This window comes from Chrysemys picta, chromosome 13, assembly GCF_011386835.1.
Source record: "Chrysemys picta bellii isolate R12L10 chromosome 13, ASM1138683v2, whole genome shotgun sequence".
NCBI classification, from domain to species: domain Eukaryota; kingdom Metazoa; phylum Chordata; order Testudines; family Emydidae; genus Chrysemys; species Chrysemys picta.
In genome coordinates, this window is record NC_088803.1 from 41,805,129 (window position 1) to 41,826,540 (window position 21,412).

The following is a 21,412-nucleotide window of genomic DNA, read 5'->3' on the forward strand; positions in this document are numbered from 1 at the left end:
CACTGGAGAGAGAAGCTTGAAAAACACATTGCGTTGACATCAGGGACAGATGGTTGTGTCTGAACTGGGTTGGGCTAGATCTTTGTGGGAGGACAGAAACGCTATTTTTCTAGACAGAGTGTGTTCTGGAAATCTGTGAGCTCTCATTAGAAAGGTCAGAGGCAGGGTTTGCCCTGTAAACATGTAAGACTGTAATGGGCTAATGAGAAAATGTATGAGTGAGTATATGTTGCTGATTAAGCCATTAGCTATTTTTCAGAAATGGCATTGGCCATAACTAAAGGAAGTTGCTGTTTTGCTTTAATTTAAAACCCCTCAGTGAAATCTGGTGTAGAATGTGACGGAGTTCTGTGGCACTTCATAGACTAACAGAAGTATTGGAGCATAAGCTTTTGTGTGTGAATACCCACTTTGTCAGACGCATGTGGTGGAAATTTCCAGAGGCAGGTATAAATATACAGGCAAAAATCAGTCTTTCTTGCCTGCATATTTATACCTGCCTCTGGAAATTTCCACCACATGCGTCTGACGAAGTCGGTATTCATCCACGAAAGCTTATACTCCAATACTTCTGTTAGTCTATAACAGGGATCGGCAACCTTTGGCATGCGGCTCGCCAGGGTAAGCACCCTGCGGGAAGCGGCGTGGGCCGAGGGACGAGCTGGCCGCCACTTCCCGCAGCCCCCATTGGCCTGGAGTGGCGAACCGCGGCCAGTGGGAGCCGCGATCGGCTGAACCTGCGGATGCGGCAGGTAAACAAACTGGCCCGGCCCGCCTGGATGCTTACCCTGGTGAGCCGCGTGCCAAAGGTTGCCGATCCCTGGTCTATAAGGTGCCACAGGACTCTTTGTCTCTTTTTACAGATCTAGACTAACACGGCTACCCCTCTGATACTGGTGCAGAATGTAACTGTCCACTTTGGTTTTAGATCCTGACCAAGAGGGATCCCCTGGAACAGTAAACTCCGTTAGGCTAGTCTGAAGGCAGTACAGAGACCAACCTCAGTGCTACTACCTGCTTCCTCATTAAATCTCACTTTAGTTATTGTGGCTATTCTTCTTCTCTTCTTACTCCCTAGGGCATCTGTGAGTTTTACCAAGTGATTTCAGAACAGAGGTAGTGTTACAATGCTCACAGCTTACACTCTAACCAAGGAGATATTATACTGATTAGGTGGCGCATTTAAAGGTTAATTTTAGGGATTTAAGAGTGCTCTTTCCCAGGGTATGATGGTTATCTAAGCCAACATCATTGTTAACCCATTGATCTATTGATTCACTCTTAACTGTGCCCTTGATTTGATCATTGTATCATTTCATTCTTAATTAGTTTAATGAAGTCATAATCATTTTAGCCTTAGTGACATTTTTGCTTAATATCTGCTCGCTTATTCTTTTTAATAGAACTCATGAAAAGTACACAGAACTGGTTTATTCTTTCCAATTGAAACATGGGTCCAGGACTACGTGGAATAAGGTAAATTAGCCATGTTACTTAAGAATCTCTTACTTAAGCCATCTCTTTGAAATAAAACCTTAATCCCTCACACAAGGCCTAAGATAACAATACTATGTCTAGTTTAGCTTATGAGACGTGTAAGTCTAGATATGCTAAGCAAAAGATTTCTTTTAATTCCATTTTAACCAGGTGAGAACTGGATGAAGGGACACTGAAGAGGTGAGCTGGGAGAAGCCGGCTTGGGTAGTGACCAGTTACAGCTGGACTTGAGGGGTTGAATTTTGAAGCTACCTGGCCATCGAAGACCCAGACACCATGACCAACAGTAGGGAGACTAAGGGGAAGGCTCCAGCCACAAGAGGGTTTTGGCTGGTGAGTCACTTCTGTGCACATGGGGCTCACTTTGGGGCAGGAACCTATAGCAGGGACCTTGGGCTTGTCTTCACATTCAGTGCTACACTGGTGCAGCTGTGCCTCTGTGGTGCTTTGGTGAAGATGCTACTATGCTGATGGGAGAGCTTCTTCTATCTGCGTAGCTAATCTACCTCTCCGAGTAGTTATGCTGATAGGAGAATTTCTCCTGTCAACATAGCACTGTCTACAGTGGGGGTTAGGTTGGTATAATGACTTTGCTCAGGGATGTGGATTTTTCACACCCCTGAGCAACATAGTTATACTCAGGGGTGAAAGTAAGTCCAGTGACTTACCGGTACGCTGGGCCCAGCTCTGGCCCCCAGAAGGGGCGATCCTAGGGCAGAAGGGGCGGGGTTGAGGGAGTCAGAGCCAGCCCCAGCCCACCCTGTAAGGTAAGTGCCCCCCCACCCCCACCGGGGTAGCAACAGCAGCCCGGGACTCGGGGGGCTATTTAAAGGGCCCGGGGCTCCCCTGCTTCTACCATCCCAGCCCTGTAAATAGCCACGGGAACCCTGGGGAAGCTGGAGCCCTGGGCCCTTTAAATAGCCCCTGGAGCCCCCCCGCTACCTCTGGGCTCCTTGGCTATTTAAAGGGTCCGGAGCTCCCCTGCTTCTAATGCCCCAGCCCTTTAAATAGCCGCCGGAGCCCTGGAGTAGTGGTGGTGGGGCTCCGGCGGCTATTTAAAGGGCTGGGGCGGTAGAAGCAGTGGGAGCCCCAGACTTTTTAAATAGCCCCCAGAGCCCCGCAGCCCTACCCCAGGGCTCCAGCAGTGGGGTTCTGGTGGCAATTTAAAGGGCCTGGGGCTCCAGCCCCTGCTGGGAGCCCCAGGCCCTTTAAATTGACCCCTACGGAAGCTGGGCCGCCCTGGTACGGCAAACCGGCTCTTGACGGTATGCCGTACTGGGGCGTACTGGCTTACTTTCACCTCTGGTTATACTGATCTAGGTCTGTAGTGTAGGCCTGGCCCTAATCTGCTTCCATCAGTTCTGTCTGTGCCCTTTTTATTTCCCCACTGAGTTGTACTGCAAAAACTAGGGCAAGTAATGGCTGGGAAAATGCCCAAAGAACCAAGGAAGAGGCATGAGTTGAAGGGTGGTTAGGTTACAAGTACTAGAAGGACAGACTGATGGAACAAGTCCCACCAAACTGAAAACGGAGAGTAAGTTCATGTAAAAACAAAACTCAAGCAAGAAAGAGCAATCCATATTGTGCAACTGAAAGAGAAATTAGGTCACTGAGTTCAATAAGTTTATCTTATGTCACCGTCAGAAAATTGTATCTGTGCAGACTGCTTTTCCTTTCTTTATATACCACAGTAAGTTCATCTTGGCAACACATAAACACGTACTCACTACAAATCCTGCCTAAGCATGTAGGAGAAGAGAAAGTTTCAACGCTTTGGAAACATCCAGTTGCTATTAATTTCCGTCCTCTTATGTTGAGGGAAATTAAATTGGCTCAGATATAACATGTATTATTCATCTAATGCAGCTACAGGAATAGCTATGACCTAAATCATACTCTTTCATGGGGGAACCCTTAAGAAGGGAAAAGAGAACTTGGGCACCTCTGGGAAGTGCACATTGCAGTGAATTCAGAGATGAAGGTTGCTGACTACTAGTGCAATGAAAGGAGGGGTTCTGGAATACATGTAGCCAGAAGTAGTTTTGCTATCCCAAATCTTCAACATTTTGAAAATTTTTCTCATCCCAAATTGGGACAAAAAGTAAAAAATCTCACCAATGTTTGCAAACTGTTTTTTTTTTTAAATATATATATATATTGAGGAGGAGAATCAGGCCAATTGAAATGTTTCATTTTGATTGTGCCAAAACATTTTGAAGATTTTATTTTATATATTTTACATCCTTTTTACTACAAACTAGTTTAATTTTTGAAACAGTCATTTTGAACCAAAAATGGAATATTTTTCACTTAGAACAATTTTGGAACCTTTTTTTTTCCCCAAAATTTTTTTTAGAAACAGTCCATTCATTGAAATGGACTGTTTCTGTTTTGATGAATCTGCATTTTCCACAAAAAAGCTTTGTTGAAAAAGTCCTGGCCAGCTCCAGTGCAGACAGTACCCAACCCCTCAGAATCTGAAGATTTGTGAGGAGTATGCTCCAAGCCCACAGATAACAGGACAGAAATGCAGACTTCTTCCTTATCTTGACTTGGCCTCTATATTGCTATTGTGTATCTCCCTGTCTAATGAGGGAAGAAGCATTAACTCTTCTCCATGGCTGCTAGAAGTCTCTTTCAAAACTAATGACCCCAACTGTTTGGTGTTAGCCGGGGGCAGTTTCTGTAAGCCATTGCTCCTTGTGTCTATAGCTCTTGGGGCACTTTCGTTCACTTTTACTCTCATCTGTTAACTGGATTCATTTTTATGAGCCTTTTGTGGAGGAAGGATGGCCTGGTGGCAGAAGCACAGGGTGGGGAGTCAGTAGCTTTAGATTCTATTCCTTGTTCTAATACACATTACTTAGGCACAAATTCTCCAAAATACTCAATTATTGGGGTGCCCAACTTGAGACGGCTTACATGCTTCAATCTGGGCACCCAGTGTTGGCCTTAAATTATCTGTGCCTCAGTTTCCATATCTCTGAAATGGAGTTAATGCCTACCTAGATACCTCAGAGTGATGATGTGAGTATTAATTAATGTTTGTAGAGAGTTTTGAAAGCCTTGCATGACAAGTACAAGGGAACTGTAAAGCACTAATTTTGGGGTTGGCACATAGACATACACACATTGATACTTTTCTATTTGTTACTTTTTTGTGTGCCTGTATAATTTTTTTCTTTTGATTTTGCGGGTTTCCTAATTTATTTTATTGAAAATAACCAAGAGAGGATACATATACAGGAAAGATGGCTCAGGAAAATGCATCACTAAACAGTAAATAGGGTTGCTCCCAAGAACCTTTGCATATTTGAGTCTCCTGCAGTTGTTACACATGCCAATTAATACACCCTGCAATCTAAGACTGAGATCCTGCAAACCTTTACAAATGTTAAACTTTTTGCACATAGGAAATCCTTTCCAGTTGAGTTCACTGAGACGACTTACAGTAAATGAAGTGCTGTACGTGGGCTAGTCCACTGTGTATAAATACTAAAATAGTCATTGGGTCAAAGACAGCAAGCAAATGGGCATGACAGGAAAGTCAATTTTGCAAAGGTTACTGTTACGAGCAACATGTTTCTTGGAAATCCCCCTTTTTGATCTTTAGTGCTATAGTATATCTTGTTCTTCTGAAATTAGTGGGAATTTAAGACACACATCATCCTCAGGCAGTGCTCGGTAGACTGCAGGATTAGGCATTTAGGGACTACTAACCAGTAGCAGAATTTTAAGGGCCAGATCTCAAACCTTGCTCTGGCTGCTCTGTGTCAGTCAGCAGCAATTAAAAAAAAAATGCTTTTCTGAAGTCAAGGTCACTGAGGCTTGAGCTGTATCCACAAGATCTCTTGCAAATATTAGGGAGGGAGCCCACCAAAGCTACTTTCCGTCAATAAAATTGCTCTCAAAACCTTGGCTAGTTGTCAGCTCACCAAACACATCATCAGCCATACACCCTGTTCTACCAAGGCTCCAGGCTCTTGAATGTTGGGCCCAGCATTGCACTAATGGCATCTGGTTGTCAGGAGTCCACTGCAGCCAAAACACACCCCCGCAGCTGTGGTTATGAAATGTTATGATGACCTGATTTTTTTCGTAGCTGTGATATAAGCTAAATAAATAAACCAAAGCATGTGGAGGCAATTATGCAGTGTAAATGCCAACTGCCCTTATTTCTATTTAGGAAAAAAACATCCCTTTGTTTTAACAAAATATTTATTATTTGCCCTCCGGAAAGGAATTTGGTGATGAAGAATTTTTTCCCTCCACCTCCAGTAATTTCCACAGCAAGACAGATGACCCTGGGAGAGGACTGGTCTTGTGGTTAAGGAACCGGCCTAGGACTAAACCTGGGACCAATTCCTGGCTTGGGCACAGCCTTCCTGTGTGACCTCGGCCAAGTTGCTTCATGCCTCTGTGCCTCGATGCCCCCATCTGTAAATGGAGATAACACTTCCTGATCTCGGAGGAGTATGTGAGGGTAGATGCCCTTAATATTCATGTGGCGCTCAGCTACCGCAGTCAGAAGAGGCCGTTGGCACCAGCAATTTTATTAATATTTTATTTATGGGACTGTAATTAATGTAATTGATCCATATTCATTAATGGACTGATGAGTGGGGCATGGAGAAGAGTGAGGCACCAGGTTCCCCCAAGCATGGGGAGTGCATGGGTGACTGCTCCCCCGCAATAATGGGGGAGTCACTGTGGCTGGTTCCCCCGGGGGTGGATGGGTGCATTGCTGGGAGGGGGGGTACACTACTGTAAAGCTCTCCAGCGCTACCCTGGGCTCCCTCCTTCCATTTGGTGGCTCGTTGCGCCACCTAGCGGCAACTCCCGCGATCGGCATTTAAAGCCCCCTATTCTGTCGGCGGATAAATATCCCACTGACAGCGCCTTTAAGTGGAGAGTACCAAGTGCGGGGGTTTCAGTTTAATATGTTGTTTGACCCAAGGTCTTCCCATCCCGGTGGGGGTGGGGCCGGCGAGCGCGGCCTCGGGAGCGGGAAGCGCCGCCGCGGCTGAGCCGGGACCGACCTAGGGCGAGGGAGCTGGTAACTGGGACCTCCCCCTTCGCAGAGGGGCCAGTCGTTCAGTCCAACATGGCTGCCACCATGAAGAAAGCGGTGAGTGCGGAGGGACTTGGCTTGGGGAGCCTTGAGTCCATCTTCCCGGTCTGCGGCCCCCGGCTGCGGGGCCCGCTCTGCGCTGCCTCCCCGCCCCCGCGGCCCCGCTCTGCGCCCCAACCCCCCGTCTGAGGGGCCCGGGGCCCGCTCGCGCCTCCTTCCTCTAGGCCCCCCTTTGCGGGGTTGGTGCTGCCTGAGCGGTCCCGGTGTGTTGGGGCGCGCCTGACTCCTCCATACGGGGGGGGGCACCATTGGCTCCCCTGTGGCCTGCCCTTGTCCTCAGGCTGCGCGTTCCCGGTCCGGGGGGGGGGCTTCAATCTTCTCCCCCCCCAGGCGGGGGGGGGGCACTGATCCCTCCCCCGCTCCCCTCCTGCTGCTCTGTGTGTTGTGTGCTCCCATAGGCACTGCCCCGGTACCCTTTGGTATGCTCTGGGGCCCCTCCCAGGCCTTTCAGCGTGGTGGGGGTCCCTTGGACTAGTCCCTGCTGTGTGCACTTTCAGTTAACGTTTGTTCCACAGTGCTGGTAAAGTTAAAAGGTAACTGACTATGTTGGGCTAATAATGATGGGGTCGGGGGGTTGTTTAATGATCTTTCTAAAGAGGCAAAAGTCCTAGTGTAGATGCATTTAAATCAGCTTTTGTCAGTATTCTACTGGGGGAATGAGTATAAACTGTACTGGTAAAATCCCTTTTTTGCTGGAATAAGCTGTATGTACAGGAGGAGCATCTGCTGGCATAACTGTACTGGCAAATCTTTGATAGTATAGATCTGTCCTTAGGAAAGAAACTATGAGAAATATAAGTATAACTTAACTTTTAGGTATAAAAGTTATAACAATCTTGGTGGTATTACTTTATCTTCATTCTCCCTAGAAACATTATATAACAATTCAGTCTCCTCTGTAACTTCTCCCCCTGTCCAGGCTGCTGAAGATGTCAATGTTACTTTTGAAGATCAACAGAAAATTAACAAGTTTGCAAGAAATACCAGCAGGATTACAGAGCTGAAAGAAGAAATAGAAGTTAAAAAGGTACCTTTGCTATCTACTCACATGTCATCAGGGGCACTGAGCTCATCTTTGGTGCAGCTCAAAATTGGGGTCCACGTCTGCAGTAGGAGCTGGAGGGTACTATAACTAGAAGAACTTTAACTTTGCTTTTGGAGTCCAGTCTGTCTATAAAGTCAGTTTGAAAATAGCTAAAGCAAAATGAAGATGGAAGAGTAATTAGGTATAGGAAGTAATCATGAAGCACAAATGACCAATATTTATCTTGAATGTGTATCTTCTACTTGTGCATACAATTCTTAGAACCCCTTAATCATCATTTATGGGGGAAAAGGTGTGGGGGTGTGTGTGTGAATTAATCAAGGCTTATACAGACCTTTTGCTAAAATTTCTGGGCCAGACTCTCCACAGCATTACTCTAGAGTTATGCTGGTGCAACTCTGTTGAAATCCTAATCCTCAATTGCTGAGTTCATTTGAAATGGCCTACTACAGTATATGTGAACCCCTTATGCTTAACAATCTGCCCCAGTTTGTATTTAGCTCAGGCATAAGAATGGCCATAACTGTGTCAGACCAGGTCTATGTAGCCCAGTATCCTATCTTCCGACAGTGGCCAATGCCCAATGCTTCAGAGGGAATGAACAGAACAGGGCAATTGAGTGATCTATCCCCTTCATCTAGTCCCAGCTTCTCACAGTCAGAGGTTTAGGGACACCCAGAGCATGAGGTTATGTCCCTGACTATCTTGGCTAATAGCCATTGATCGATCTGTCCTACATAAACTTATCTAATTCTTCTTTTGAACCAAGTTATACTTTTGGCCTTCACAACATCCCCTGGCAACAAGTTTCACAAGTTGATTGTGCAGTTGGTAAAGAAATATTTCCTTACCTGTCCCAGATCTGAAGAAGAGCTTTCTGACTCTCAAGAGCTTGTCCCTTCCATCAACAGAAGTTGGTCCAAAAAAAGAAACTACCTCACCTACCTTGTCTCTGCCACGTATACCTGACAGTTCTGCTGATCCTTCTCAAGATTATGCCACTACAGCTCAGAATAGCTTTGATTATAAAGCTGAAGTAGCTGTTAATGCATAAATCATATGGGGTAAGGTGACCAGCTTTTTGACTGGGTTTTGACTTCACAGAAACAACTTCAGAATTTGGAGGATGCATGCGATGACATGATGATGCTTGATGATGAAGATTCAATACTGATACCCTATCAGATTGGTGATGTTTTTATCAGTCATTCCCAAGATGAGACACACGAGATGCTTGAGGAGGCAAAGGTTTGTGAGGGCGGGAGAGTCCCTTTGATATATTCAGTGCTACAGAGAGCTCTACATTAGGATGGGTGTGTTGATGGTCATGAGCTGTTCATCTGTCACTTAGAACCTTACTCTTTCTGAATATCCTTGACGTAGTACTATGTCAAATATTAATAATGACTCTGGTCTGAAATCCCCAAGTTAGCTACAGAGGAAGTGCTACATGGGCAATAACAGCGCAATGGTTCCCCCTGCTGCCTCATCAGTGTGTATTACGCTGATCTGGAGGAGTGATGGGAATATATACAAGAGTGCTGTGCCATGATGACTGATTCAGTCTTTGGCTTTTGCTGAGCATGCACTTGTATTTTATGATGTAGATCTACCCGTCTATTAGTAAGTGAAGAGCTGCCACCAACACATTTAACATGTGGCCCAGAACAACTAGTAGAGAGTAATTGTTTCTGGTCACTATTGAGCTGGATTTGAACTTGCAACTGAAAGCTCTGAATTCTGTCCTGTTCCCAGTCCATGAATCCTGTTAAATAATTGGAATATAGTTTGCTTGACTATGTCATCTATAGGTAAATGAATGAGAAACTTTGCTCACTGTGCTTTGGTATTAATTAGCCAATATTTTGTCTTCCAGAAAAACTTACAAGGAGAAATTGAAGCGTTAGAATCTCGAGTGGAATCAATTCAGAGGGTATTATCTGACCTGAAGGTTCAGCTTTATGCAAAATTTGGAAACAATATAAACCTTGAGGCTGATGACAGTTAATTTTTTCCTAAATACACAGTGTGCAGTTTTTTGTATTCGTTTATTAAATGTGACTCTTGACATTTCCCTTCTTTCCAATAACGTTTTTTTAAAAAGTCCCACTCATTTATTGTTTTATGGCTTTCCAGACATGAGTTCCACCGATGTAATGAAAGCTTTCTTATTTTGCTTACCTACAATTATTTATTTGTTTCATGAAAAGCAATAGCCTTCCATGTATTGCTGATGCACATCAAGATTGAGATCTTTACATTCTCTTTATTAAAATAATAATAAAGTCAAGCAAATATCATACATTTCCTGTGTTTTTGTTTGTGGAAATCACTATCCAGAGTGTGTGAAATGCTAAAAATCTGGAATTTCTGCAATCAGATATATTGGATTAATTTGTCCTCACTGACAGTTAGTTAATAGTTAACAATTGTACTATAATACTTAGTATGATTATGTTTAATGATGCTTACCTGCTTTGTAAATTGCTTTCATGTCTATTGATGAAAAGCACGATATACGATCATTATCAATCAATGACATGCTGCTTTTCATCCAAGGATCACAAAGCACTTCAAAAAAATTAAGTATCATCATTCCCACTTCACAGATGAGCCAATTGAGGTTCAGGAAAGTTTAGTTGCCAAAATCACTATAGCCCATCCAATGCTTTCAGACTTATTGCTATCTTGAAACTAATTTACATTTTGTTTAGACTAAATATCTAGTTTTTATTATAATGACTTACCTCAAAAACTTTATTGTGGTGTTTGAGCCCTTAGAGTACATTGAGTCAAGTTTTCAAGCTTTTCTCTCTAGCCTTGAGGACTAGAAGCTTACTTTAATTTAAAAAACAAACAAAGAAAAAGCTGGTTTCAGAGTAGCAGCCGTGTTAGTCTGTATCCGCAAAAAGAACAGGAGTACTTGTGGCACCTTAGATTTGTTAGTCTCTAAGGTGCCACAAGTACTCCTGTTCTTTTTTTAAAGAAAAAGCTGAGATTCTCACCTAATCATATCAGTCTAAATCCTCAAAGCTACTGAGCTACATCTAACCCTCTAGGTGGCCTGCATCCTAGGAGAATCCTCAGCCCTGATTTAAGCCCAGCCTCCTGAGAGATCTTCAGAAGCCAGCAAACTGAGCAGGGAGCCTCCTAAACTAACCAGAAATGAAATGGCAAGGCAAGGGGCTTCGGTACCTAGGCAGCTTCAGTAACCCATTTCCTAGCAACAGAAACAGTTTGTCTCTTGATCACGATAGGCTGAGTGTTGGAGGTGTCAATGCTTCCTTCCACTCCTGGTCTTTTGTGTGGTGCTGTGCTGCTCCCCCACCTGTTAGTGGCCTGCATCCAGCCCTTCTCCTGCAGCATCTGACAGGTATCATGTTGTAGGCATGCTCAGAATGCACCTACAGGATCGTGTCCTGCTGTGAGATAGATGTTCTCCCACTTAGTTTGAGAATCTTCAGGACTTTTGGAGCTTCAGCTTGAGCTAGGGATCAAAGCAACTTATCAGCTGTGGGGTGGCTTTGCAAATCTTTACCAGTGGAAACTTAAGTGCCTACATCCCTAGGTGCCTATGGGGTTAGGGGACAGCTGAGCAGCGGTTTTGAAAGTGTCAGTGATACCTAAATGGCAGACTTAGGGATTTAAAGAGGCATACAACGTGACTGCATGTCTTTTGAAGATTGGGGCCAGACTTCCAAGATTTGGGCTTGCCAAACATGCCAAAACACGCAAAACTTACAATAGAATCACAAGAGTTAGTTGCACTGGTAGTTGGGCCCTTGTTATTTCAGCTCACCTCTTGCTATAATACTTTGACAGTTGAACTCTTTTAAGGCACTTAAGTAAACCAGTGGCCTGTTAAACCATGATGGTACTACAAGATGGACCTTTAAGGAGAGAATGAACTCTACAGTTCAGAGTCTTTAAAGTCCTAGGGCAGGTCTTCACTACGGGGGGGGTCGATTTAAGATACGCAAATTCAGCTATGCGAATAGCATAGCTGAATTCGACCTATCGGAGCCGACTTACCCCGCTGTGAGGACGGCGGCAAAATTGACCTCCGCGGCTCCCCGTCGACGGCGCTTACTCCCACCTCCACTGGTGGAGTAAGAGCGTCGATTCGGGGATCGATTGTCGCGTCCCAACGAGATGCGATAATTCGATCCCCGAGAGATCCATTTCTACCCGCCGATTCAGGCGGGTAATGTAGACCTAGCCCTAGATTTACTGAAGTCCAGGTCACACCGCATAACCCTTGTGTTCTCCAGGTAAGAGGTGTAAGAGAGCTCTGGTTTCTGAGGTGTCCAGGGGAAGCAGAGAGACTTCAGTTGGCTGGAGAATTGGATGGGTCTATTTTTATAAAATGAGATTCCAGTTGCATAGTACTAGCTCTGTTCCTAGCTACCTGAATGTGAACAAAATCATTGCTTCTGTTTCCCTATGACTTAAGGACTAATAATAAACATTAATATTGGACTCATTGTTCAATGTACTTCAGCAATATCTTGCTAGCATAGTGTTAACTGCGAATTAGAATATTATATCCAAACGGTAAAGAGTTAAGTTGTTAATCTTTAAAATCTGGAATTCTGTTCAAGTTTCTTTTAATGTAGTGTTTAAGGTTCTTATAATTGTAAAACAAGGCAGTATATCACAATAAGGATTTGACAAACATGCATCTGCAGTATACAAACAAAGCTACTATCCAGCACATACTGCAGTTTGCGAGCTGAACAGAGCAAGGTTGCGGATAAAGGAGATGCTGGTGTATGGAGTTCCTTTTATGAACAGAGACACAAAGCAGCTGGACTTTTTAAGCAGGTGCTTCAAATAAATTTGTCTTTACGTTTCTAAAGCTAAGTAAGATTTACATGGTGAATCCCCTTCTCCTCCCTCACCCCCCCAAAAAATAATAATGGGAGCTTGATTTAATTAGTCATGAAGTTTGGACCATAATGATAACTATCCAGCAGATGGCATCGAAGTGCCAAAAATCCTTGCTTACAGTAAGACACAAAACAATGTCTTTAGGTTAATTTTATTAAAATAAAACTTTAGCTGTGGCATTGGCACTGTCATGAGCTCTATTTGCCAGCGTTAAGGTATTTCCTTTGCACAGCCCTGACCTGTGCGCAGCCTCTGCAGCCAGGAATGTATTCACTGCACTAAAGCCTGCAGGCTTTGGGTATTTGAGCGATAACCATTATGATAGTGTGGTTTCCAGCCTTTCTATGGGGATGACTCATTCAAAAATGAAAACTGCAACTAATAACGGTCAAATATTTAATACCAATGAAAGTTTTGAAGAACTGTAGAGACCCTAATGCAGTAACTGTCTGGAGGTGATGATAACCTTCCACATCTCTAACAGCTGAAGCCCCCAAACATCTTTGTATACCCATGAGTGTTGCCACACTTTTCCTAATCTGCAAGGTCCTACTAGAATGGCAGTAGCCCAATTCATTTCTCTTTGTTGCTAGAGTCCTTAGAAAAAAAAAAATCACAGCATGCTTGTGGGCGCAGAAGTTATTTTCTGCATGCTTTAGGGATATATTGAGCTCAACTTCTGGGCTGGGTAAGGCTTTAATTAATGTTGTGTACTGCATCTTTTTTTACCAATGATTTACTTGCCAGTTAGCATGATGTTGGAATATTTGAGGCAAATTAAAGGGAAAGCAAACCTGCTTCAAGCCTTGTGAAGTTCAATTGATTTCCATGTAGCCTGAAGATCTGGGTATGATGTTATTTTGTGTGTAAAATGTATGCTCCGCATCACTGTGAATCTGAAAATGAGCTGTCATAAATCTTACTACCTATCTGCACACACAATTGCCCAATTTGCTCATGCAGTTTGGGTAATCGCGCTTGCAAATCAGTCAGGCAATTATGCATCTAACATTTTTTTTCAAATCAGGCTGAGTTTTTTATACGTCCCCTGCCTACAGCTTGATTTAAATTTGTATAAAATAAAATATGTGGGAGATCTTTTTTTTAAAATTGCCAATATAGAAATGAATACAGAGTTTTAATGACGTCTTGGAAACATTTGCTGGCCCATTATTTGTCTGCTTAATATCTTTCTTCCTCTCGTGTATATATGTAGTTGGCTTTTTGCTGGCATATATTCTAACTAACTCCATCTTGTAAGTTTTATGTAGATGTGAAATTTCTCTTATCTGTAATAATGTTTGCCTCAGAGTTATCTTGTTCAGATAATATGAATATAAACCACCAAAATGCTCCATTAGAAAGCCCAGCTCCGCTGTGTACTTTTGCTCATGTCATGAATCATTTAGCTACACTTGACAATATCATTGTCAGAATGCAAATTGTTTACTGTCATTCTCTGGGTGGTCAAGTGAATCACATTTGTAAACATTTTGCAGATAAAAAGTACCTTATAAATGCTTAGTAGTATTTTAATCTAAGGGCTTTCTGTGCATGTTATGTTTGGAGGGGTAGACCTCTAGTTCTTGGGTGATTGAACTAGCTGTCCAGCTCTGTTTCAGTATTAATACTATTTCCATGTACTTACTATATTGTTTTAGTTCTGCATGTCATGATTAAGGCTACGATTTTGTCACAGAGGTCACGGAAATCATGGAATCCATGACTTCAGCCCCGGTGGCTGGGAGCTGCAGGGTCCCACTGCCTCCCACAGTAGCAGGGAGCTGTGAGGTAGTTATCGTGGGGAGGCAGGGGACCCCTGCAGTTCCAAGCCATGGGTAGAGGGGGACCCAGGAGCACCGAACCCCCACGGGTGGTGGGGGCCCCTGGAGCTCCCAGCAACCCTGTAGCTGCCCAGCTCCTCATTTTATCATGGATATTTTTAGTAAAAGTCAGGGACAGGTCACAGGCTTTTGTGAATTTTTCTTTATTGCCTGTGTCCTGTTTGTGACTTTTACTAAAAATATCCATGACAAAATCTTAGAGTTAGTCATGATGTCAATGGAAGTTGCTTTTCTTTTTGTTTCTGCAGTTGCACCAGGGAAGATAGCTGAGAAGCAGACAATGAAAGGTCAGTTCTAGTCAATGAATGATGCAAAGGGTGGTTAAATCTTATGATATCTTGTAACCATAGACATTTTCACTGTATCTCAAGTGCTTTAGTTCAGCATTTCCAAACTCTTTGTGGTCAGTATAGACTCATATCATCTGTCAAGTTTTGGCTCTAAAGATAATAACTTGTCCGCTTTTCAAACTAACTGGAATAAATATCTAAAATATACAGTAGGATGCAATCCTTTATTTGCAAGGAGCTGGAATGATTGATCTGTGTAAACCTCCTAGCTTAGCTATAGTGCCAGATGTGGAATCTGTTCAGATCTTTCACAGAATCATCTCTAGAATACCCAGTCCAAAAGAGACTTTGCTGTTCATATATTTTACATGGAAGAAGCTCACGTACTATGGTGATGGGCAACACTATAAAACTGTAAGATAACATACAATTTTATCCCTATATCAGTGTAGGGTTTTACTTTCTGTTTATCCCTATATCAGTGTAGGACACATCTTTCTGTTTAACAGTGTTTGTTATGAGACATTCACACATATAACTCTTTATAGTGTAGAGGCAATTGCATGTTTAATTTCTATGTGCAAATTAATAATTACACATGCTCTTTAGAAATGTAATAACACTTTTGTGTATTTGAACATGGGGCCATAAAAATACCTAGTAATAATAAAATATTATTACAAGTGTTAGAAGAAAATGAATATCATATAAATGGGTTGGGGTGGAATCTTCTCTTAATCGAGCAACTGTTTATTTATGGAATAAATCATTCTCAAACATGCATAGTCTATTAAGGACCTTTGCACCAGCCAGAGTGACCATGGTTGATGGCATTGCACCAGGCATTGTGTAGTGAAGTTCCCAGATCTGGCTCAATCGTATGAATCCATGAAGCTCTTAGACAGCCCTCTGAGTGGCACCAGGTAGTGTCAGGGCATATTTCCCTTCATGTGTCGATGGAGAGTTTGAGAGCACGGTGTGCTTGCTATGTTGCTTTTGAATTTGGTTAACAATTGAAGGAAGGCCAGATCTTTGTGAGATTCTGACATTTTGTATGAAGTCAAACCATTTTATGCTCAAGATTTGGTGTTGACAGTGCATATGGAATGCCTCTAACTGTTCCAAGTCAGCCTGTAAGAGGGACTAGGACCCGTATAGGAGTACAGGTAGTACACAGATTTGATAGATCCTGAACTTTGTCTCAGCGCAAAGATGGTCCATAAACCCGACATGGACTTCATGCAGGAGGCAGCAGAACCTATTAATTGAAGAACATCTGATTTGATATGACCATTTGAACTCTGCTTGCAGCCTAGGTGGATGAACTTGTCAGTGCTCTCCATGGTACTCCACCCCATCTGACCAGGGTTTTTTGGTGGCCCAGCTCCAAGGTTCTGGACATTGGTCTTCTATGAGACATTCAACCCCATTGTGTGGGTGGAATCTTGAAGAACTTGAAGGGGCTGAAATCTTCTGACTTCTCCAAAAGCAAGGCAGCAGCATCGGCACAGTTGGTCAGTAAACACTTCTTGACCAACCTGGAGCAGCAAGTCCTAATATCCAGTTGATAGCTTGACAGAATGGTGCTGAGGTGAGAATGCATCCCTGCTGCATGACTGAGGTTGTTTAGAAACACGGCGAAAGCTGTGAAACAATGCACACTCTTGTACTGGTACCAGTATGAAGATTGTGCATCAGATTTCGCAAAACATCTGAAAAAACAACTGCTTTCAGTGCGAGCCAAAATGTTGACCTGTTGACCAAATCAAAAGCTTCTTTGATGTCAAGATATGCCACATGAAGCAGGCAGTTAAATTCTCAATGCAGCTCAGAACAGAAGCCAGAGTTGTAAGAATAGCATCCATTATTGACCGCCTGACAGTGAAACGTGATTGCTGTGGTTGACGATGTCTGTTAAGGAGTGGCTGCAGCCTTCCAAATCGAACATGGGAAAAGACATTTCCAGAGACCTATAACAATGAGATTATCCTGTATTTGCCACACTTGATGTGAGATCCTTTCCCCTTGTTCAGAGACACTATGATGCTGTCTTTCCTTTCTGCTGGTACTTTTCCTGTTGCCCAAACTTTTAAGAATAGTTGATACAGGCTGATGCTTGCTGTTTCTAAGGCACCTTTGAACACCTTGGGTGGGATGCCATCAGGTCCAGCTGCACATCCATTCCATAACTTTTGGATGACAAAATAAAGTGCTTGTTATATTCTGTCATCAGATATGGTTAATGATAATTGGTGAAAATTGCACAAGTGATGTGTAAATGGTTTTGCTGTATTAACTGTCTCTTCAAAGAGCAAGAAGAGGGCTGAATCATTTTCTAGAGGATCGACAGATTTTTTTTAGTAGCTTAGTTTGCATGACTCAGAGGTTATTCTGATAATGTGATTCTGATTCATGAGAGAAAACACTTGGATTTACATAGACATCATAGGGCCTGGGTGAAATTTTTTACAGGGAGGTTTGAGTCTGTATTGATTGCATGAGTCATAAAGAAAAATTCAAGATTTCTGCAATTAAATGTTAGTACCTGCTCAGGCTGCACATAGTGCACTGCAGAAATAAAATACAGACATGAATATTGGGAAGTGTCAGCAACAAATGAAGAAGCTAAAGGCTCAGTTAAGGCCATACTGTTTTGGGGAGGAGATGCACCCCATAAGGAGCACTGACTAAAGGCATTATTCCTGAGTAGGGCAGGAGCAGCTCACTGGTGGCCCATGCTGCACCTCAGACAGTCTGAGGACTAATTCCTTTTACACAGGGAAATTCTTGCATGTACTAAAATTGCCCAGTCACTGTGGGTTCCTATGAGATGTGTGAGCAATTAGAGTAGGGAATTAAGGTATTTACTATTACCTATATTTCATGAACAAAAGAAAACATCGACAGAAATTACCTACTGTCCTCTTCACAGCCCCTGATAAATTTACTGAGTTGCCAAATTAATATACTTAAATATTAGAAAAATCAGGACTGATTCCTAGGTTTGGCCAAGCCGTGCTTTGTTTGGACCTCGGTGAAATGTGTCTAAGCCATTCTTTCTGCTTCCCCGATCCTGGCAGATTTGGTCTCTGGCATATTTTAGAGCAATTTAAGGGCTATTCTAAGTAATGTCTGTAGGAACAGTTCCGTATCTGTCTAAATTAGGTACTTATATAATGCCCCTCACCACGATATGTGAGCCCCTCACAATTTTTGTTTGAATGTATTTATCCTCACAACTCCCCTGTGCGGTATCGCAATACTATTAATTACCCCATTTTACAAATAACTGAAGTAGAGAGAGACTATAACTTTCTCAGGATCACCGAAGGAAGTCTATGTTAGAAGAGGGAATTGAAGCCAGGTCTTCAACTCCTAAATTACTGCACTAATCGCTGTTGCATCCTTTCTCCCCAAGAAACTGTAGGGACCATACCACCATCTAGTGTTCTGATCACTCTGGTGATGTCCTTTACTATCCCTGATAATCCCCCAACCTGGGGAAGTGGTGAGATTAGGTGGCATAGAACTGGCTAAACCAGTTTTGCAATGCCTTGGGATTTTGTTATATGTAGGGAATCCCCAGTTGTCCCACTAGGAGGGCAGCTTTCTGTCTCCTTTCTAATGCCTTCACAAGCAGAGGCAATTAGTGGGAGGGACACAAAGGAGGCACCAGCTAAAGGGGGGCACATGACCTCCCCACGTGACCCCTTCATGTGACTCCTCCCCACCCAGCTCCCCACGTGACTCGTCCCTGCCCCCAGCCTGTGGACCCCCTGCTCTCCGTGTCCCCTCCCCATCCCACGTTACTGGGTGGGGCTCTGCTCTAGTGCCTCAGGCATGCACTTTTCAGGAGCTAGTGAACAGGAGCAGCTAATGGGAGTTTTGCTAGAGAGTTTTCAGGGGTAGTGTGTGTGTGTGGGGCTACATACACTTAACATTCCTTAAACTTCTTTAAACTTAAGCTAAAAAACACCCCCTGATAAAAACAAAACAACAACAAAGGAACCAGCTGCAGGAGTAAAAAGAGAATGCAGGCAGAAGTCCAGCAACAGAGTGGAGGCTACCCAGTTTATTGCACCCAATGCAGCATGTCTGATTACCTGCCCTGTGGGCAGGTGGTGTATGTGTGCATTCAGTGTAAGGAGCTCCTGACCCTCAGAGACCGTGTACGGGCTTTGGAGGCCAGGGTGGCTGAACTGGAGGAGCTAAGGGAGAGAGCGAGCTACATAGATGAGACTTTCCAGGACACAGTAGAATGGTCCCACCCCCGGTCTGACAGCCTCTGTGCTGTTGAGGAGGATGAAAGCCTCAGGGAAGGAGAACATCCAACTTGAGCAGAGGGAAAGGATCCCATAGTTAGGACCCTCCTTCCAGATGATGCTGTGGTATCCTCTTGCACTGAGGATACCTCTCTGGGAGAGGGAACTCCAGGTATTAGGAAGAAACAGGTATTAGTAATGGGTGATTTGATCATTAGAAACATAGCTGGTTTTGCGAGGACCGGGAGAATCTCATGGTGACTTGCCTGCCTAGCGCGAAGGTTCCGGATCTGTCAAGACATCTAGATAGACTTATGTGTAGTGCTGGAGAGGAGCTGCTGGTCGTGGTACATGTAGGTACCAATGACATAGGAAGGATAGGAGAGAGGTCCTGGAGGCCAAATTTAGGCTGCTAGGTAAGAGATTGAAGTCCAGGACCTCCATGGTAGCATTCTCTGAAATGCTTCCAGTTCCATGCACAGGGCCAGTTAGACAGGAAGAACTGCAGGGTCTCAATGCATGGATGAGACGATGGTGTAGGAAGGAGGGGTTTAGATTTATTAGGAACTGGGGAAATTTTTAGGAAACGGGGAGCCTATACATGGGCTCCACCTAAACCAAAATGGAACCAGATTGCTGGTGCTTAAAATTAAGAAGGTCATAGAGCAGTTTTTAAACTAAGGGCTGGGGGAAAGCCGACACGTGCAGAGGAGCATGTGGTTTGGACATCCCTTAGGGGAGGATCTATACATGGAAATTCCCTATATCCTAATAAGGAGGAGAGGATGGAAGACGATAAAATACAGGAAGGATCTGATGAAAAATAGTAAAATGAAAAAAAGTCCCATTATAATACATCATGTAATGGCAGGCAGCTAAAAAGTGACAAGTTTTTAAAGTGCTTATATACCAATGCTAGAAGTCTAAATAATAAGATGGGTGAACTGGAGTGTCTCGTATTAAATGAGGATATAATTGGCATCACAGAAATTTGGTAGAATGAGGATAATCAATGGGACTCAGTAATACCAGGGTACAAAATATATCAGAAGAACAGAACAGGTCATGCTGGTGGGGGAGTGGCACTATATTTGAAAGAAAGCATAGAATCAAATGAAGTAAAAATCTTAAATGAACCAAACTGTACCATGAAATCTCTATGGATAGTAATTCCATGTTTGAATAATAAGAATATAGCCGTAAGGATATATTACAGACCACCTGACCAGGATGGTGATCGTGACTGTGAAATGCTTAGGGAGATTAGAGAGGCTATTAAAATAAAAAACTCAATAGTAATATTCCCATATTGACTGGGTACATATCACCTCAGGAAGGGATGCAGCGATAAAGTTTCTTGCCACCTTATATGACTGCTTCTTGGAGCAGCTAGTCCTGGAACCCACAAGAGGAAAGGCAACTCTTGATTTAGTCCTAAGCGGAGTACAGGATCAGGTCCAAGAGGTGAATGATTGGAGGATAGCTAATGTGACACCAATTTTTAAAAAGGGCTCCAGAGGAGAACCCGGCAATTACAGGCCGGTAAGCCTGACTTCAGTACTGGACAAACTGGTTGAAACTATAGTAAAGAACAAAATTGTCAGACACATAAATGAACATAATTTGTTGGGGAATAATCAACATGGTTTTTGTAAAGGGAAATCATGCCTCACCAATCTACTAGAATTCTTTGAGGGAGTCAACAAGCATGTGGTCAAGGGGGATCCAGTGGATATAGTGTATTTAGATTTTCAGAAAGCCTTTGACAAGGTCCCTCACCAAAGACTCTTAAGCACAGTAAGCAGTGATGGGATAAGAGGGAAGGATCTCTCATGGTTGGTAATTTGTTAAAAGATAGGAAACAAAGGGTAGGAATAAATGGTCAGATTTCAGAATGGAGAGAGGTAAATGGTGTCCCCCAGGGGTCTGTACTAGGCCCAGTCCTATTTAACATATTCATAAGTGATCTGGAAAAAGGGGTAAACAGTGAGGTGGCAAAATTTGCAGATGATACAAAACTACTCAAGATAGTTAAGTCCCTGGCAGACTGCGAAGAGCTACAAAAGGATTTCTCAAAACTGGGTGACTGAGCAATGAAATGGCAGATTAATTCAGTGTTGATCAATGCAAAGTAAGGCACATTGGAAAACATAATCCCAACTATACATATAAAATGATGGGGTCTAAATTAGCTGTTACCACTCAAGAAAGAGATCTTGGAGTCATTATGGATAGTTCTCTGAAAACATCCACTCAATGTGCAGAGGCAGTCAAAAAAGCAAACAGAATGTTGTGAATCATTCAGAACAGGATAGATAATCAGACAGAAAATATCACATTGCCTCTATATAAATCCATGGTATGCCCACATCTTAAATACTGTGTGCAGATGTGGTCATCCCATCTCAAAAAAGATATATTGGACTTGGGAAAAGGTTCAGAAAAGGGCAACA

The 21,412-nt window shown here is 43.2% G+C and overlaps 1 protein-coding gene across 1 annotated transcript; it reads left to right on the forward strand.

Moving 5' to 3' along the window:
• The first annotated feature begins 6,361 nt into the window (after positions 1-6,361).
• On the forward strand, positions 6,362-9,975 carry PFDN4 (prefoldin subunit 4). Its single transcript, XM_024109180.3, has 4 exons — positions 6,362-6,625; positions 7,548-7,655; positions 8,778-8,921; positions 9,550-9,975. Exons 1-4 carry the CDS (start codon positions 6,602-6,604, stop codon positions 9,679-9,681), a joined length of 408 nt encoding a protein of 135 aa, XP_023964948.1. The 5' UTR covers positions 6,362-6,601; the 3' UTR covers positions 9,682-9,975.
• The last annotated feature ends 11,437 nt before the right edge of the window (positions 9,976-21,412 follow it).

Excerpts from the sequence above, each read along its gene's own strand:
- PFDN4 (XM_024109180.3), top strand. The coding sequence starts at position 6,602 with ATGGCTGCCACCATGAAGAAAGCG. Across the intron at positions 7,656-8,777 it reads AAGAAATAGAAGTTAAAAAG|AAACAACTTCAGAATTTGGA; the intron begins GTACCTTTGCTA and ends TTGACTTCACAG. Across the intron at positions 8,922-9,549 it reads AGATGCTTGAGGAGGCAAAG|AAAAACTTACAAGGAGAAAT; the intron begins GTTTGTGAGGGC and ends TTTGTCTTCCAG.